We start from the raw sequence: 19123 nt of genomic DNA on the forward strand, positions 1-19123 counted from the left end.
TTAAGTACTGCTACCCATAGCTGTGAGGAGTAGAAGCCTTCGGAACTTCCTGCTATGTCTTATGGCTGATATTGCTCCTTAGACTCTCTCTTCCTGACATCACTTCCTAGACATGGTCTTACTGGGCTGAAGATGTGAACCTCTGTAATGTGTCCATGTCATACCCAAAGAAAGCACCTATCAGAGGAGCCTGGCCAGCAAGAGAAGTAGTCTTCAAATAAAGCAAGTCCCCTAAAATAAGACACTTCAGCCATGTTGTTAGGCAGTCCTGTGGGTAAAGAGGTGGTGAACGTGGAGAAAAGGCAGAGTTCAGAGTGCATCAGTCGCAAGAGAAACACACAAGGACACCTGTCAGGAAGATAAGGTACAAGATTTGGGTTTCTGTGTTTCTGCCCTTCCATAACCAAAGTGCAGACACCAACACACCCCACCTGCTTCCTGTGTTCTCTGCTGCTGTCCTGCTGTTATTAGAACACACATGAAACTCTGCATTGACAGATACAACAAAGATATAATAATCATAATCTTAACAGCAAATGAACCTCCACATGGCATTTCTTGGGCACTTGAATGCAAAGCTGGAGGACACAGCCCAGCTCCCTTAGATTGATCTCTTGTGTACACTGAGGGAGGTGTGCAGATTAACACTGACAAAAGTCATCGACCTTCCCTGAGGAAGGAGGGCTGGAAGCCAGGCCTTGTGACCTGCCACATGCCTCCATGGGCTGGACCTGAGAGCTTATTACATACAAATAGCCCAAGAAGCCCGTGGCTCCACAGTTCTAGCAGTGAAGGACAAATCACTCCCAGTTCTCTAAAGCTGAGAGCTCAAAGCAATGAAGATTTTAGCGTCTATCCTGCTGATCAGTCTGGCCCTTTGCTGCTATGAGGGTGAGTATCAATTGTGATGAGTACGGTAAGAGCCTCTTCTGCATACCAGGTAATTCTCTCTGATGTTGGAAAGGGGTCTGGACCAAATCACAATTCCAAAGTGAAATATCCCCCAACCTCTCAGGGTCCATATAAACTTTCCCATACCTAGGAACTTTGACAAGAAAAAAGATTGCAGGAAATTTCAGGGAGATTGACGGGAGCGTGAATCCATGGCCAGGACTGGAGTTCTGACAGCAGCAGAGTAAAGTGGGAAGTCCTAGTATGAGTCAGCTCTGCCATTTTTCAGTCCTTTGACCTTGGGCCAGATGCTTACTCAATTCCAGCCTCTTGTTATCTCTCATGTTTCTAGCTAACACTATGGGTGAGAATGCAGTGAGATTAAGAATATCAAGAGTCCTGCTGTAGACATGTCTGTAGTGATCAGGCATTTTTCTCACCACACACATGCAGATTCTAACAGAGCCACAGATTCTTACTCATAAATTCAAAGTTGTGACATGTTAGAGTTATAAGGACCATTGTGGAGGCCCCAGTCTGAGAAGAGGCTATTGTCTCAATCCCTGTTCAAATGGGTTAAGAAAAAAGGGAACCATTTATGAGAACTCCCAATTTTCTAAGAGTGCTCAAGCAATGCCAGTAGATCTACTATACAGGTTACTGCTAAGATTTCTCCTTCTATAAAATTAATTCTGGCCATTCTTTAAATCATAAAATTCTTTGCATATCTCCATAGGCTGAGAAATGATACAAGTTTCCTTGAGACTTACTGAGTTCTCTCATTCTCTGAACCTGTTCCTGGTTCCTGCCTTTTCCCTTTATTAGATTATATGATTTACATGTTCTGCCTAATGTTTGATGCTGTCTTGAATAGACCCCATTAGGACGATACAGAGAATATTAAGTGTTCAAGGTAAGTATAAAAGCCCTGAAGGATGGCCGGCACTGTGGCTCACTTGGCTAATCCTCCACCTGCTGTGCCGGCACCCCGGGTTCTAGTCCCGGTTGGGGTGCTGGGTACTAGTCCCAGTTGCTCCTCTTCCAGTCCAGCTCTTTGTGGCCCGGGAAGGCAGTGGAGGATGGCCCAAGTGCTTGGGTCCCTGCACCCGCGTGGGAGACCGGGAGGAAGCACCCAGCTCCTGGCTTCGAATCGGCACAGCGCCAGCCGTAGCGGCCATTAGGGGAGTGAACCAACAGAAGGAAGACCTTTCTTTCTGTCTCTCTATAACTCTCTCTCCATCTCTCTCTCACTGTCCAACTCTGCCTGTCAAAAAATTTTAAAAAAAGAACCTTGAAGGAGAGAGGAATTGAGACCTGAAAGAAAAAGTTTTTTCAGAGCTGTACATAATTCCTGATAAGGCAAGAATGAGACATAGTCCTCTCTGTTCATCCTCTTGGGGGATTCTGGACCTCCCTGTAGAATAAAAGAACAAATCACAATTTACTGCAGGAGCTTTTTGCATGTGGGAAAAAGTTATCTCTATTTGAAATTTAGCTTTGAGCTCTGTCTACGCGTGATAGCGTATCTAAGTTCCTTTTTACTTAGTCTCAGAATATTCCCTCCCCACACAGTAACTACTTCACCTGCTGTCCTCCTGATTTACTCTCACTGTTCCATTTGTGCTAAGGCTCTGACTCCTCCTGTCACTTTCAAGTTGGATCATCCCCAAATCCCGCTTGTTCAGAATCCATGGCTTCTGAGCTGTCACTCAATAATCAGACAAAACCAAGTTTTCTCAAATCCATGTAATGGAATTTCCATAAAGGGAAGAAGCATTGGAAAGTAGTGAATGTGTTTTAGAAAAAGAAACATGAAAACTGATTAATGATGAAGAAATTTCTTCATCATTTTCTTCTTTTGCCACTTTCTGTCTAATTTTGAGGAAATTATGATCTCCAGGGATTTCCACTGCCACTAGAACAATTATAGCTTGCAAAGAAGAAAACCCTGTGGATCCTTTATCTAATGTCAAAGAGCTTTGTGCTGTGGGAAGACTTGTCACAAATAAACTGTTTTTCTGTTCTTTTTCTGCAGCTGATGCAGCGGCCTGTCCAACCTTTATAGCTGAAAGCACAGCCAACTTACTAGCTAGTGAATCTGTGTTCAGGGCATCACTTTCCAAATACGGAGCACCTCCAGAAGCTGTGGAGGCAAAGTTGCAAGTTAAGAGATGTACAGATAAGATGAGCCTTGGAAAAAGAGTACTATTTGGAAAAGTGCTGGTAATTTCTTCCTCCTTTATGCATAACGGTCTTATTTAGTCCCATTGTAAGATATGGCGTCAATTAACTCTTCTATAGGGTGCCCAGGTGGCAGAGCATCTGTCTTGCTGATATCCTTGTAAAAGGTGGTCCCGAGGCTGGATGTTACTAGAACACTTGCTGAATTGAACTCAGCCACACATGGCATCCTGGCTTCATGGGTATGCCCCTCCTACTTAGATCTCCTGCATGATTGCCACATTCTTCATGTTGCACTGAGAAATCAGACAGCCTGAGTTCCAAGCAAAGAGGTTGAAAAGCCAAGCGTGGATGCCTCTCTACCTCTTAGCTTTCCTGAAGATGAGCACTGCCCTCCCAGTGTATCTGGCCCCCTTAGACTCTCAGGTGTGAAGGTTGATGTGTTGGAGGGCTGGTATGAATGGACAGAGGGAACTGAGCTCATCCTCTGTCAGAACAGGTAGTGTCTGGCTGGGATTCTCTCCCAGCTCCTGCAGATCCAGGAGCTCACTCCCATTAACTCCTTTGACATGGTTGTGGGCAGGCACCATTGCTGCTTTGTCTCCTGCAGTTTTAAATGAAAAAGCAGCATTTAAATGAATAAGCAGTACCTCTTTTATCAGGAAATCTGATGATAAAGTGGTTTACCAGTCTGTCTGACCCTGCTTTTTTTTTTTTTTAGGAAGACCTTTCTTTTTTTTAACTTTTATTTAATGAATATAAATTTCCAAAGTACGGCTTATGGATTACAATGGCTTCCCCCCCATAACGTCCCTCACACCCGCAACCCTCCCCTTTCCCACTCCCTCTCCCCTTCCATTCACATGAGGATTCATTTTCAATTCTCTTTATATACAGAAGATCAGTTTAGCATACATTAAGTAAAGATTTCAACAGTTTGCTCCCACACAGAAACATAAAGTGAAAAATAATAGATGATTTTTTTAAATGATGATGAAATCAGATCAGACCTATTGTCATGTTTAATCCCAGCAAGAGTCAAGTTGGGAATTGATAATTTCTTCTTTTTTTTAACAGAAGATCAGTTTAGTATACATTAAGTAAAGATTTCAACAGTTTGCACCCCCATAGAAACACAAAGTGAAATATACTGTTTGAGTACTCATTATAGCATTAAGCCTCAATGTACAGCACATTAAGGACAGAGATCCTACATGAGGAGTAAGTGCACAGTGACTCCTGTTGTTCACTTTACAAATTGACACTCCTGTTTATGGCATCAGTAATCTCCCTATGCACCAGTCATGAGTTTCCAAGGCTATGGAAGCCCCTTGAGTTCTCCAACTCTTATCTTGTTTAGACAAGGTCATAGTCAAAGTGGAGGTTCTCTCCTCCCTTCAGAGAAAGGTACCTCCTTCTTTGAAGACCTGTTCTTTTCACTGGGATCTCACTCACTGAGATCTTTCATTTAGGTTTGGTTTGTTTTTTGTTTGTTTTGTTTTGTTTTGTTTTGTTTTGTTTTGCCAGAGTGTCTTGGCTTTCCATGCCTGAAATACTCTCATGGGCTTTTCAGCCAGATCCGAATGCCTTTAGGGCTGATTCTGAGGCCAAAGTGCTGTTTAGGACATCTGCCATTCTATGAGTCTGCTGAGTATCTCACTTCCCATGTTGGATCACTCTCCCCTTTATTTATTCTATCGGTTAGTATTAGCAGGTACTAGACTTGTTTATGTGCTCCCTTTGACTCTTAGTCCTTTCATTATGATCAATTGTGAACTGAAATTGATCACTTGGACTAGTGAGATGGCATTGGTACATGCCACCTTGATGGGATTAAATTGGAGTCCCCTGGTATGTTTCTAACTCTACCATTTGCTGACCCTGCTTTTATACAGTGAAGTTCAACTGCAAATGGTCACAAATGTTGACCTTCTGTATTGAGGAGTTCAAGAGTCATGAAGCAGAATTCACATCATGGGGGCCTGGAAATCTACTGAATGTAGTACTTGCAACATCAACTCCAAGTCCTGCTCTGCACCACTCAGCCGTGGTTCCCCCTTTGAGGGGATAGTAGAGATCCCTGTCCTGACATGTCAGAGAAAATAACTCCTAGAACCTTCTGCTTTATTCTTAATGTTACCCCTTTCCATTTGAAACTAACCATACACTTAAGTCATGCCAGGTGGTAGGTAGAATCTTGTCTACGAAAGCTTATTACAAAATATCTATGTGTGGTTTCAATAATAGAAAACTTTTTAAATTTGACATTTCTATACCTTTTTCCAAGTGTCCTTATATTTCACCTACTTTGGGAAGGCAGTCCCCGAATGTGCTTTGTTTGTGGTAACTCCATTAGGCTGTGACTTAATTTCACACACACCTGCTTTTTAGGCCTTCTAATTTTACACAATGCCTTTGGAAGGAAACTTCCATTGACTTCTGGGTGGTGGTGATCTGTCATCTGTAGGAGAAGTGTGACTGATCTCATCTTTTCCCCCTTCTTCCTTTCTGTTCAATTTCAGGGAGAAATTGTTTTGAGGACGTGTACCTTGTAAGACATGAAGGATATTTGATGTTGGTGCCCATTGTCTTTCCAGGATTGCCTCTTTACCATACTATATAAAATTTCAATGTCTTGCTCTAATAAATTACTTTGTCTGCAGTTATCCAATTGTCTTCTCATTATATTAATTTCATGGGTATTGAAATGATGGGGTTTTTTGTAATGATGAATTTGCCTTTGGTGTTGATAATGATCAATGAAGAGAGTCAAACCCCTGAGGTTCAGACTTCAGTAAAGAAATATGAGGCTATCAACCACAATGACTTACTTCACAGATTTCCCATTAATGAAATCATGAATGAAAATTATGGTAAAGTGTGAAACAACTAAAGCAATCTTGTTGATCTTGCCCTGAAGGACACCTCAAGCCTCACTGACTGGCCAGAAGCCATGGTTCACATCCTACAACTGCCCTAATATAATGTTCTGGTCATCCTCACAGGCAAACTGCTTCAGCTGCCTCTACAGTATAATTTGAACCTGTGCCCTGGACAGTATCAATTACATGCAATTTTTCACAATGTGAAGTGTATTTTCAGGTGTTACCCTGCTTTTGAATCATTTTGGCCCCAGACATTCAGAGACTTCTTCAATATCTACAAGCTCACCATCTCTCACAACATCCCTAGGAAAATACTAGGTTGTCAGCAGCATCAGCACACCATCACCTCAGAAGTAAGGTTTGAAAACTGAAAAAGAAAGGGTTGCAGACTGATTGTCCTCAACCTACTCTTTCTTCCTCCAGCCCTTTCCTTGCTAGTGGATACCATGACCAGAAGTTACCTTATTCAGTTTTTTTTTCCTTACTAAGTTTAATACATGGAGACATCATAGGCTTCTTGTTTAGTTTTCTCCAGCTTCAGTAACAAAGTACCACAAATTTGGCTGATGCCACGGTTCACTAGGCTAATCCTCCACCTGTGGCACAAGCACCCCAGGTTCTAATCCCTGTCAGGGACTAGATTCTGTCCCGGATTCTGTCCCGGTTGCTCCTCTTCCAGTCCAGCTCTCTGCTGTGGCCCGGCAAGTCAGTGGAGGATGGCCCAAGTGCTTGGGCCCTGCACCCGCATGAGAGACCAGGAGGAAGCACCTGACTCCTGGCTTCGGATCGGCGCAGCATGGCGGCTATAGCGGCCATTTGGGGAGTTTACCAATGGAAAAGGAATACTTTTCTCTCTATCTCTCTCTCTAACTCTGCCTGTCCAAAAAAAAAAAAAAAAAAACCACCAAATTTGATTATTTAAATGCTTTATTCTCCAATGATTGTAGGAAACTAGTATTCACCATCCATTTAGGCTCCTTAAAGCCAGAAGTCAGCCACACTCTCCCTGAAGGCTCTAGGAGACAGTCTGTTAATTACTAATTTAAGCTTTGGTGGCTGATGGCAGTCCTTGTCATGTAGTCACAACTCTCAAACCTCAGCCTCCAAGATATATTTTTTATCTCTTTCTGTGCATATTTTATATTTACCTCGTTCCTATAAAACTCATAGATTTCATTTAGAAACCACCCAGTTACTCTGCATAGCCTCTCCATTGCAAGATTTCTTTCTTCATCAAAGACACACAGTGATTTGTATCTTAGCAATGCAACTTTCACAGATTCTAGAAACTAGGGTGAGGATAGCAATATGGAGAAATTAGCCAGTCAATTACTGCTCCTTTTCTCTTACCTCCTAAATTCTTCCCTTTCCACTGCACAGTATCACCTCTGTGGGTCTCCTCATTTCCACCCCTACAGCCACCACCCCAGTGCAATCTGTCTCTGTTCTCAGTTCAGGTCAAAGTCTAACATAACTCAAATCAAAGTCCTGCATGTTGCCTGTACCCTGTGATATCCTCCCAATGCATGCTACAATGAGCCTTCTCAAGTGGAAATGTGCCCGATTTCTATACAATAATCCAGAATTACTAGATAAGGGTTTCAAGTAAGAGGACTTATTCTTAGTCACTATCTACAGTCATATGACAATAGTTATGATTGTGTTTCATTAAGGAATGGATTAATCCTTATAAATGCAGCATTTCTTTTGAAAGGTATATATTTTAATTCTATCAGCAAAAATGGAAAATTATAAATAGTACTTAATATGAGAAACCCATGACAAAGTTCAGTCTACCTTTGCTGTATGCAAAAGGATTGATGGTCTCTTGTAACACCTGGATAAATTCAGTCTGTGGCCTTGGTGATGCACACAAAGACTTCCAAAAGCTCACTCTTCTGTGTTCCTCCAACTTCATCTCTGCCTTCACCTGGGTCATCTGTCCCCAGTCAGGGTTGGTTAAACTCCATTTGCTTGTGAATTATTCTAGGTCACACCTTTACCCAAAGGCTTGAGATCTTACTGTTGTGTGTTTATCTTCCCCAAAACAGTTGTAAAATTAATTTCATATGTTTCCTACTCTGGGAAGTCTCTCTGATACCCTCATCCTAAAAAGAGGATTTATACACACTCAACTCCAAACACATCTCATTTATCAGCATATATGTGTATATATATATATAAATAAATATATGTATATTTCAGCATCTATATGTTTATGTCATGTATTATTGTCCAGTCATTGTCAGAATATAGAAAATCAATTGATAATGTAAATCAATCAACCTATACAAGGTGTCATTATTATTATGATCAAAAAGAGTGAAAGCATTTATTTTTTTAACTTTTATTTAGTAAGTGTAAATTTCAAAAGTACAACCTTTGGATTATAGTGGCTTTTCCCTCTATAACCTCCCTCCCACACGAAACCATCCCATTTCCCAATCCCTCTCCCATCCCATTCTTCACCAAGATTCATTTTCAATTATATTCATATAAAGAAGATCAACTTGGTATATACCAAGTAAAAATTTCAACAGGTTGCACCCACACAGAAACACAAAGTATAAAGTACTGTTTGAGTAGTAGTTTTACCATTAATTTGCATAGTACAACACATTAAGGACAGAGGTCCTACATGGGGAGCAGGTGCACAGTGACTCCTGTTGTTGATTTAAAAAATTGACACTCTTAATTATGATGTCAGTAATCATCTGAGACTCTTGTCATGAGCTGCCAAGGCTATGGAAGCCTCTTGAGTTCAAACTCTGGCCTTATTTAGACAAGGCCATAATCAAAGTTGAAGTTCTCTCCTGCCTTGAGAGAAAGTTATCTCCTTCTTTGATGGCCAGTTCTGAAAGCATTTATTTATTGGAAGCCACTATCTGCATTTTCTATTAGTTTTATGTGTCCTCTTTCATTTATTACTACTAGTTCTCTGGAAAGCAGGAGGGCAAGCACTGTGAGACATGCTGTAACCAGTGGTCCTGACCTTGAGACATGCTGTAACCAGTGGTCCTGACCTTGGATCTGCTTTTTTTTTTTGACAGGCAGAGTGGACAGTGAGAGAGAGAGACAGAGAGAAAGGTCCTCCTTTGCCGTTGGTTCACCCTCCAATGGCCGCCGCAGCTGGCGCGCTGCGGCCGGCGCACCACACTGATCCGATGGCAGGAGCCAGGTACTTATCCTGGTCTCCCATGGGGTGCAGGGCCCAAGCACTTGGGCCATCCTCCACTGCACTCCTTGGCCACAGCAGAGAGCTGGCCTGGAAGAGGGGCAACCGCGACAGAATCCAGCACCCCGACCGGGACTAGAACCCGGTGTGCAGGTGCCACAAGGCGGAGGATTAGCCTAGTGAGCCGCGGTGCCGGCCCCTTGGATCTGGTTTTAAAATCAAATAATACCTAAAGAAGCACAAAGAAGCATGAAAAAGTCATGGAAAACATGTATTATGAAAAGCTATGCAAGGTATATTGATGAGACTTTATCATAAAAAATAAAGGTTTTTAGAAGTTTCAGAAGAACAAAGTCCTTATGGGGTGTGCATTCTTCAACAAGGAAGATTTGGTGTAAGCTGTGATGACTGAGTACAAAGTAAAGGACCTAGAAGATGAGGGGCAGGTAGGAAGAAACAGGGCCCTCAAGTGTGTGAGGGAGCCTGTGTATGAGGTTGAGCCCATCTCCCTAGAGGATGAAGAAACCTATGTTCTTCCAAGCATCTTTTCACTGGAGCTGGGGATGGGGGGACAGTGTCAGTTATCTGCCTGGGAGCCTCTCTAGGCCTGCTCTTGACGTGGGACCCACTGTAAAGTGAAATGAGTCTCCTTAGAACTACTCCTTGTAGCTCAGAAGAGAAGCCAGACTTACAGAAATCTTTTCTACAGTGTTTTTCCACCTTTAGTGTGTAGTGAGGAAAGTGGATAATTCCTTATGGTGAAAGGCTGACCTGTGACTGTGGGGATTTACTAGAATCCTGGCCATCTACATAATGAGCACACCCATCACCATCCAGCTGTAACAACCAAAATCATCTCTAGATGACTGATTTCAGGGGAGGGGGAGTGTGGAGTGATTACACCTTAGTACACTCCTTAATCCAGCAGGAAAAGCCTGGCCATCAGTTCTTCCATAGAACCCTTCTAATGCCCCTAATCACTGTATGTTCACACTATGGAAGCAGTACAGCTGGAAAAACCATATAATCATAGAAAGAAAAAATTACTAACCTAATGCAGTAGAACTGGTTAGAAATTCAACAGTCACATGGGAACCAGATTAAGCTCTTAACCAAACATCACAGATAAATATCAAATTGAGTAAAGTTCACAGTTTTGGAGAAGGAACTGAGGAAAATCAGCCAGGGACTGACACCTGATCCTTTTCCTACTTCCAAATATCTCTCCTGGTTCCAGCTCTTTAGAGGACACAGATTAGAAAAAGTCAAGGTAATCATGGTAATCATTTCCCAGTATACACATACAACAAAATGCACATAAACACATACAATTGTAAGTTGTCAATAATGCTAAAATAAAACAAATAATACATGCTTACATTTTTTAAAGATATATATTCAGGCTGGCGCCGCAGCTCAACAGGCTAATCCTGTGCAGCGCCGGCACACTGGGTTCTAGTCCCGGTCGGGGCACCGGATTCTGTCCCAGTTGCCCCTCTTCCAGGCCAGCTCTCTGCTGTGGCCCAGGAGTGCAGTGGAGGATGGCCCAGGTGCTTGGGCACTGCACCCTCATGGGAGACCAGGAGAAACACCTGGCTCCTGCCTTCGGATCAGCGCGGTGCGCTGGCAGCAATGCACCGGCCGCGGCGGCCATTGGAGGGTGAACCAATGGCAAAGGAAGACCTTTCTCTCTGTCTCTCTCACTGTCCACTCTGTCAAAATATATATATATATATATATATATATATATATATTCGGCTCTTGGAAGATTAATATGGTAAAACTACATAAAACATGACAGAAATTCAAAAACTTGAGTAAATTAAAAGAACATTATTTTCTTGTGAAAGTTCTTTAATTATCATCCTGATTTTTCTAAATATTCAGGCAATTTTATTAAGAATAAATCACAGTGTAGCATATAGGCATAATGTTAAAGACAGGGAGATGCCAAGTGCCTGTTGTGTCAATATTCTTTAGTTTCGAAGAACTTGATTGACCAGAGTACTAATAGAAATTGAAAATATGAGATAGATTTCTGATGCAACCATCACAGTTATTGGCTAAACAGGGTATATCTTATCAAGTTAAGTAACATGATTACATTAGAGAAAACATAGAATACAACTACTTACTGATTGTGAAACTCTACACTTGAAAAGGGAGTATGAGAGATCAAACTACAGTGAACTTAGAAGAACCTTGCAATTGAAGTTAAAACTAATAATGTGTGAGAATGAAAATTCATACTTAACAAAAACCATCACATTTTCAAGTTTCAGCCATGTTTAATCAAAGGGTGGATGAGTGAGTGTGTGTTTGCAAGGATGGATGGATGGATGACTGAATGGATTGATAGATGGATGCATAAACAGTTTGATAAGGTAACGAAGATGGGGAATGGGGAGATAAATTACTTCAGTGAAGAATCCATGGGTGAATGAAAGGGTAAATGAGAGGACAGCTAAGGAGATTCTCAGACATCTTTCCTTTTAGATAAATGAGAATCAAAGCCAGTCCCAAAGGGACAAATATCACATGTTCTCCCTGATCGGAGACAACTAACCAAGCACCAAAGGGGAAACCTGTTGAAGTGAAAAGGACACTATGAGAAACAGTGACTTGATCAGCTCTTGTCCTGACTGTTGATATACAATGTAATACTCTATCCACTTTAGTAGTTTTTGGTTCTAGTACTATTGGTTGAACTCTGTAATTAACACACAATTATTCTTAGGTGTTCAAATTTTAACTGAAAAGTGATCCCTGTTGGGAATTTGGAAAACATTATGCTGAGTGAAATAAGCCAGTCCCAAAGGGACAAATACCACTTGTTCTCCCTGATAGGTGACAACTAACTGAGCACCAAAAAGGAAACCTGTTAAAGTGAAATGAACACTATGAGAAACGGTGACTTGATCAGCCTGATTTTTTATAACATGTATTTCCCCATGAGTATTTAGAAGATCACACAGCAGACCCATAAAATGGCAGATGTCCTAAACAGCACTCTGGCCTCAGAATCAGCCCTTAAGGCATGCGGATCCAGCTGAAAAGCCCATGAGAGTATTTCAGGCATGGAAAGCCAAGAAACTCTGGGGGAAAAAAAAACCTAAATGAAAGATCTCCGCGAGTGAGATCCCAGTGGAAAGAATGGGTCATCAAAGAAGGAGGTACCTTTCTCTGAAGGGAGGAGAGAACTTCCACTTTGACCATGGCCTTGTCTAAAAATTATCAGAGTCAGTGAACTCAGGGGGCTTCCATAGCCTTGGCAACTCATGACAAGAGCCTAGGGTGATTACTGATGCCATAAACAAGAGTGTCAATTTGTTAAGTCAACAATAGGAGTCACTGTGCACTTACTCCTCATGTAGGATCTCTGTCCTTAGTGTGCTGTACATTGAGATTTAATGCTATAACTAGTACTCAAACAGTATTTTTCACTTTATGTTTCTGTGTGGGAGCAAACTGTTGAAACCTTTACTTAATGTATGCTAAACTGATCTTCTGTATATAAAGAGAAATGAAAATGAATCTTGATGTGAATGGAAGGGGAGAGGGAGTGGGAAAGGGGAGGGTTGTGGGTGGGAGGGATGTTATGGGGGGGAAGCCATTGTAATCCAAAAGCTGTACTTTGGAAATTTATATTAAATAAAAGTTTAAAAAAATTAAAAAAAGAAGATCACCCTTTTTCATTTACTTCATTTATTGCAGCAAAATGGACTTTTAATTTTGCTTTCCCATAAACTTCCAAGTCCCATGGGAGAGATTTTATTTGTGAAAAATTTCAAAAAAGATCTTGAAAGGCAGGATATCAGACAAAACATTGTTGAAAACACGGGGCTTTATTTTCATGCTTAGAAGATTTTACCTGTAACATTAACACAAACACATTTCCCAATAGTAACTACAGCTGACATTAGGTAACACTAAGCCTTATTCTAAGGATCTGCACATTTTAACTCATTTATTCCTCACAATAGTCCTAATATTGCTCTGTTCCCATTTAAACAGACACAGGGCAATAAGTCTCCTTCTAATGTTGCACAGGCAGCACCTGGTGCAGCCGGGGGACCAGAGTCCTCCTTCACTTTTTGCCATTGAGATCCTAAGGGATTGGGGCTGCAGAATTTGTAGAGACGTGATCCAGCGGGTAGCATATACTCACTCTCAAAACAGGCGGAGCTTCCAAGACTCTCCCTTCACAACTGCTCCCAGATGACCTGGGACTGTCCAGATGGATTTTTGCCACCTGGTCCTTCCCTTCCCTGACTTCTCTAGCCTCCTTCTCACCAGCTTCATGACACGAATTCACTCAAATGTATACTAGCCACTTCCTACCCAAAGCCTACCCTGATATTTCAGACCAAAAGAAATTTCTCCCACTCAAGTGAAAATTCCCTCTCCCTCTTCTGACTTCCCAGAGCCCCTCGTGCATCTCTCCTGTCCCATCAGAACTTTCGTTTACTGTATTTGCATCTCAAACCTCATGGAGATACAAAAGGACACAGATCTCTTCCCACAAGAAAGGTAGTTGTAGAGAATAAAACAATAATTTGGGCCTGCATTGCAGTGTAGTAGGTTAAGCCACCACCTGCAGTGCTGTCATCCCATATGGGCTCTGGTTAGAGTCACAGCTGCTCCACTCCTGATCCAATTCTCAGCTCCCTGCCTGTGCACCTGGGAAAGCAGCAGAGGATGGCCCAAGTACTTGGGACCCTACAGGCACATGGGGAACCCAGAAGAAGCTCCTGGCTCCTGGCTTCACCTGGCCCTACCCCAGCCCCTGTGGTCATTTGGGGAATGAACCAGAGGGTGGAAAACCTCTCTCTCTTTCTCTCCCTCGCTCTCCCTCTCTCTCTCTCTCTCTGTGTGTGTGTGTGTGTGTGTGTGTATGTGTCCCTCCCTCCCTCTCTGTAATACTATCTTTTAAATAAATAATTTTTTTTTATTTTTTGACAGGCAGAGTGGACAGTGAGAGCAAGAGAGACAGAGAGAAAGGTTTTCCTTTGCCGTTGGTTCACCCTCCAATGGCCTCCGCGGCTGGTGCGCTGCGGCCGGCGCACCGCGCTGATCTGAAGGCAGGAGCCAGGTGCTTATCCTGGTCTCCCATGAGGGTGCAGGGACCAAGCACTTGGGCCATCCTCCACTGCACTCCCGGGCCACAGCAGAGAGCTGGCCTGGAAGAGGGGCAACCAGGACAGAATCCGGAGCCCCGACCGGGACTAGAACCCGGTGTGCCGGCGCCGCAAGGCGGAGGATTAGCCTATTGAGCCACGGCGCCGGCCCTAAATAAATATTTTTTTAAATGTGCATCTTGTATATGGAAGAGGGTTTTTTTTCTTAATTTCTGTGGTCTCATCATTGAGGATCCAGTCTTTCACTTTTCCAGTCCCATTATGCAAATGAGAGCCCATTAAGTGTTTCTCAGTGATGATGTACCTATGAAGGATTCCCTTGCTCCCTCTCAGTCTCTACCTTTTCTCACTACATGTATACACTAGTACCTGGGAGAAGACAGTCTGTTGCAGGTTGCTGACATATATGTAATCTCTTAGTTAGTGAATGGTGAAGTGAACAGGTGTGAATTGAATACAGGAAAAAATAGACATGAAATCCTAGCACCAGGCTTTGCCCAAAGCAAGGGAGGTCCCTAGTTTAGAAAAGCTTCAGGACTTGAAATATGAACATCTCAAGGCAAACCAAGATGCCTCCAAAATGAGAGGCCTTCCCAAAGTTTCTGTCATTGGAAGATCTTATAACCACCTATAGACTTTGCAAAATAACAAAGTGGAAAAGGCTAACCTTCAAAGTTATTTCCAAGGTCTAACGTTAAATCTCTCTGCATTTATTCCCCATGTGGGATCTCTGTCCTTAATGTGTTGTCCAAAGTGAATTAATGCTATAACTAGTACTGAAACAGTATTTTACACTTTACGTTCTCTGTGGGTGCAAACTGATGAAATCTTTACCTAATATATACTAAATTGATCTTCTGTATATAAAAAAATTGAAAATGAATCTTGATGTGAAAGGGATGGGAGAGGGAGCAGGAGATGGGATGGTTGCAGGTGGGAGGGAGGTTATGGGGGAAAAAGCTGCTGTAATCCAAAAGTTGTACTTTGTAAATTTATATTTATTAAATAAAAGTTAAAAAATCTCTCTGAGGAAAGTGTAAAAATGTTAGCATAATATGAAAAATATGAAAAATGAGAGACACCTTGTCCCAGTATGGTGGAAAAAGTACATAGCCAAAACTTACCAGAAAAAAATACATGAAATCTTCAAAAAGAAATTTCAAGGTTTTGGGTACAAATGCATGAATTACTGAGAAACATGGTTCTGAAAAACAAGTTAATAGCGTAACAGTAACTTTTTTGGACAGCCAGAGAGGACAGTGGGAGAGAGACAGTGGGAGAGAGAAAGGTCTTCCTTTTTCCTTTGGTTCACCCTCCAATGGCTGCTGCGGCCAGCACACTGCACTGATCTGAAGCCAGGAGCCAGGTGCTTTTCCTGGTCTCCCATGCGGGTGCAGGGCCCAGGCACTTGGGCCATCCTCCACTGCACTCCCAGGCCACAGCAGAGAGCTGGACTGGAAGAGGAGCAACCGGGACAGAATCCGGCGCCCCGACCGGGATTAGAACCCGGTGTGCCGGCGCCGCAAGGCGGAGGATTAGCCTAGTAATAGTAAATTTTAAAGAATAAATTGTCGGAAAATATGCATGTGTACATGCTGACAGGAGTTCAAATATCACTATTTCTAAAGATAAATTGCTCACAAAGTTACCCGCTTAGTCTGCACAGAGCCAGTGAATGATTTATATTTGTGGGATACTTCTCATAGCAGATGATAAGCACATGTCCGTCATACACACATAAGACCCTGAAGGATAACACCCAACTCCAGTTCCTGAATTTCTTTTGGGTACCTAATCAAAATTCATTTTCTTCTAAGAGAAAGCTTGGACCAACAAACAAGGATGGTGAGCTTATTGGACCACCTTTTTCTCCCTGGAAATATTGGTTTTTAATAAGTTTCTTTCTAGAATGAGTTATTATTATTTGAGTCACCAGAGAATGAGCACATAACATGTCCTATAAAAGAGAAAGCTAAAAAAAAACCATAACCCCTTTAGTGTAGGCACCTGGAACAATGTGGAGTGTTTCCAAGTGAATTAGGTAAAAGCCATAAGTAGTCGGTGTCAGGCATATTCTTGCTAAGCCCAGGGCAAAGAAACTGTCTTTCATCAACTACCAAGACTTTCACTTGCCTTTGGACTGAAGGAAGCCATCAACAGCCAACTGTTTTAAGGTACCTACATAAGCACACAGTTCTTCTTGTCTAGCCATTCCCAAAATCATTATTGTTCTCTACACAGAACAAATTACGCTTCGTCAGTGTGACGTAAGACATATCACAAATAATTCAGACATCAATCAATTTCTTCATAATTAAGAACAAACTCATATCTTTGGGTCTTGTATGCACTTATTTTTAACATACATGTCATGTTTGTGTTTCTTCTTTCTGCGTTGTGCACTTTATCCTTAAATAAACTTGGCTGACATTTGTGTACTCTAGGGCTGTGATTTTCCTCTCTTGATCCCCTGTGGTCATTTCCCTTCCGTTTTTTGACACCCATGAGCGCCTTCATCCTGAGGCCTCTGTGCTTTCTGTTCCTTCTGCCCAGAACACTCTTCCCAGTTCTGTCTCTGAATACTGAATACTGATCTCCCTTCATCCAGGTCTTAGGTAAACGGCACCTGTTCCTGCAGGGCTGCTTACCAGGGACCCTCTCACCAATCACTTCAAGCTATTTTGTGATTATTTTTTGTGTTGCACAGTTCTGGTATGCTTCATTTATTCTAGGTTTGTTCATTTCCTCTCATTAGACAGTAAGCTCCGGAAAAGTAAAAAGATCGAGCCCTACTTAATCCTATGCTGACTCTGCAGCACAGAGCACAGGTCCGCATGCAGGAGAAGCTTCATGATATGGTTAACATTGCTGGTGTGTATGGTTTGAGGTATGCATGGATGAAAGCTTTATTTAATAAAAATAAATTTCATAGGTAAAACTATGGAATTATAGCAGTTCTTCCCCCATCCCACCCTCCCACCCCTAAACTGTCTCATCTCCTACTCCCTCTCCCACCTATTTCTTCATTAAGATTTATTTTTATATCTTTATATACAGAAGATCAATTCTGTCCTAAGTAAAGATTTTAATAGTTTGCACCCACACAGACACTCAAAGAATAAAGTACTGTTTGAAGACAATTTTTGCCATTAATTCTCATAGTACAACTCATTAAGGACAGGGGTCCTACATGGGGAGCAAGTGCACAGTGACTCCTGTTGTTGATTTAGCAATTGATTCTCTTATTTATGATGTCAATGATCGCCTGAGGCTATTGTCATGAAAAGTTTTTGTCTTTGCCAATTTCCTGAAGTATTTCTCTGATGTTCTCTAACAATTTGATGGTGTCAGGTCATAGATTTAGATCATTAATCCATATTGAGTGGATTTTTCTGAAAGGTGAATGGTAGGGGTCTTGCTTCATACTTCTGCTTGTGGAAAACCAGTTTTCCAGACACCATTTTTAAATAGACTGTCCTTGCTCCAGTAATTTGTTTTAGATCCTTGATAAAATATATGTTGACTGTACCATATGTTACCAGTACCATGCTGTTTTGATTATAACTGCCCTGTAGTATGTCTTGGAATCTGATATTCTGATTCCTCTAGATTTGTTTTTGTTGTATATGATTGCTTTAGCTATCCGAGGCCTCTTGTGTTTCCAAAGGAATTTCAGCATCATTTTTTCTAGATCTGAGAAGAATGTCTTGGGTATTTTGATTGGTATTGCATTGAATCTGTAATTAATTTAGACGAATGGACATTTTGATGATATTGATTCTTTCCATCCATGAACATGGAAGTTTTTTTCATTTTTTCTGTCTTCTTATATTTCTTTAGAGCTTTGTAATTCTCATTGTAGAGATGTTTGACCTCCTTGGTTAAATTTATTCTGAGGTATTTAATTTATTTGTAGCTATTGTGAATGGGATTTATCTTAGAAGTTCTTTCACAGCTGGGGCATTGCCTGTGTATACAAAGGCTGTTGATTTTTGTGTATTGATCTTATATCCTGCTACTTTGACAAACTCTTCTATGAATATGAATTCCAAGAGTCTCTTAGTGCAGTTCTTTGGATCTCCGAATAAAGAATCATGTTGTCTGCAAATAGGGATAGTTTGATTTCTTCCTTCCCAATTTGATTCCCTTTGATTTCTTTGACTTGCCTAATCGCTCTGGCTAAAATATCCAGTTCCACTGAGTAGTCATAGTGAGAGTGGGCATCCATGTCTGGTACCATATCTCAGTGGGAAGGCTTCTAACATTTCCCCAATCAATCTGATGATGGCTGTGGTTTGTCGTAATTGCCTTAATTGTGTTGAGGAAATTTCCTTGTGACCCAATTTGCTTAGAGTTTTCATGCTGAAAGGGTGTCGTATTTTTTTTAAACTTTTATTTAATGCATATAAATTTCCAAAGTACGACTTATGGATTACAATGGCTTACCCCACATACCGTCCCTCCCACCCACAACCCTCCCCTTTCCCACTCCCTCTCCCCTTCCATTCACATCAAGATTCATTTTCGATTATCTTAATATACAGAAGATCAGCTTAGTATACATCAAGTATGGATTTCAACAGTTTGCTCCCACACAGAAACATAAAGTGAAAAATAATAGATGATTTTTTTTAAATGATGATGAAATCAGAGCAGACCTATTGTCATGTTTAATCCCAGTGAGAGTCAAGTTGGGAATTGATAATTTCTTTTTTTTTTTTACAGAGGATCAGTTTAGTATGCATTAAGTAAGGATTTCAACAGTTTGCACCCCCATAGAAACACAAAGTGAAATATATTGTTTGAGTACTCGTTATAGCATTAAATCTCAATGTACAGCACATTAAGGACAG

At 41.5% G+C, this 19123-nt stretch overlaps 1 protein-coding gene across 1 annotated transcript; it reads left to right on the forward strand.

Annotated features, from left to right (window-relative positions):
• The first annotated feature begins 774 nt into the window (after positions 1–774).
• On the forward strand, positions 775–5737 carry LOC100008793 (lipophilin AS). The gene is given in 3 exon segments (NM_001082093.1): positions 775–891; positions 2927–3114; positions 5595–5737. Coding segments are annotated over 3 exon segments (276 nt in total). The 5' UTR covers positions 775–836; the 3' UTR covers positions 5628–5737.
• The last annotated feature ends 13386 nt before the right edge of the window (positions 5738–19123 follow it).

The sequence above is a fragment of the Oryctolagus cuniculus genome, chromosome 1 (genome assembly GCF_964237555.1).
Source record: "Oryctolagus cuniculus chromosome 1, mOryCun1.1, whole genome shotgun sequence".
NCBI lineage: Eukaryota > Metazoa > Chordata > Mammalia > Lagomorpha > Leporidae > Oryctolagus > Oryctolagus cuniculus.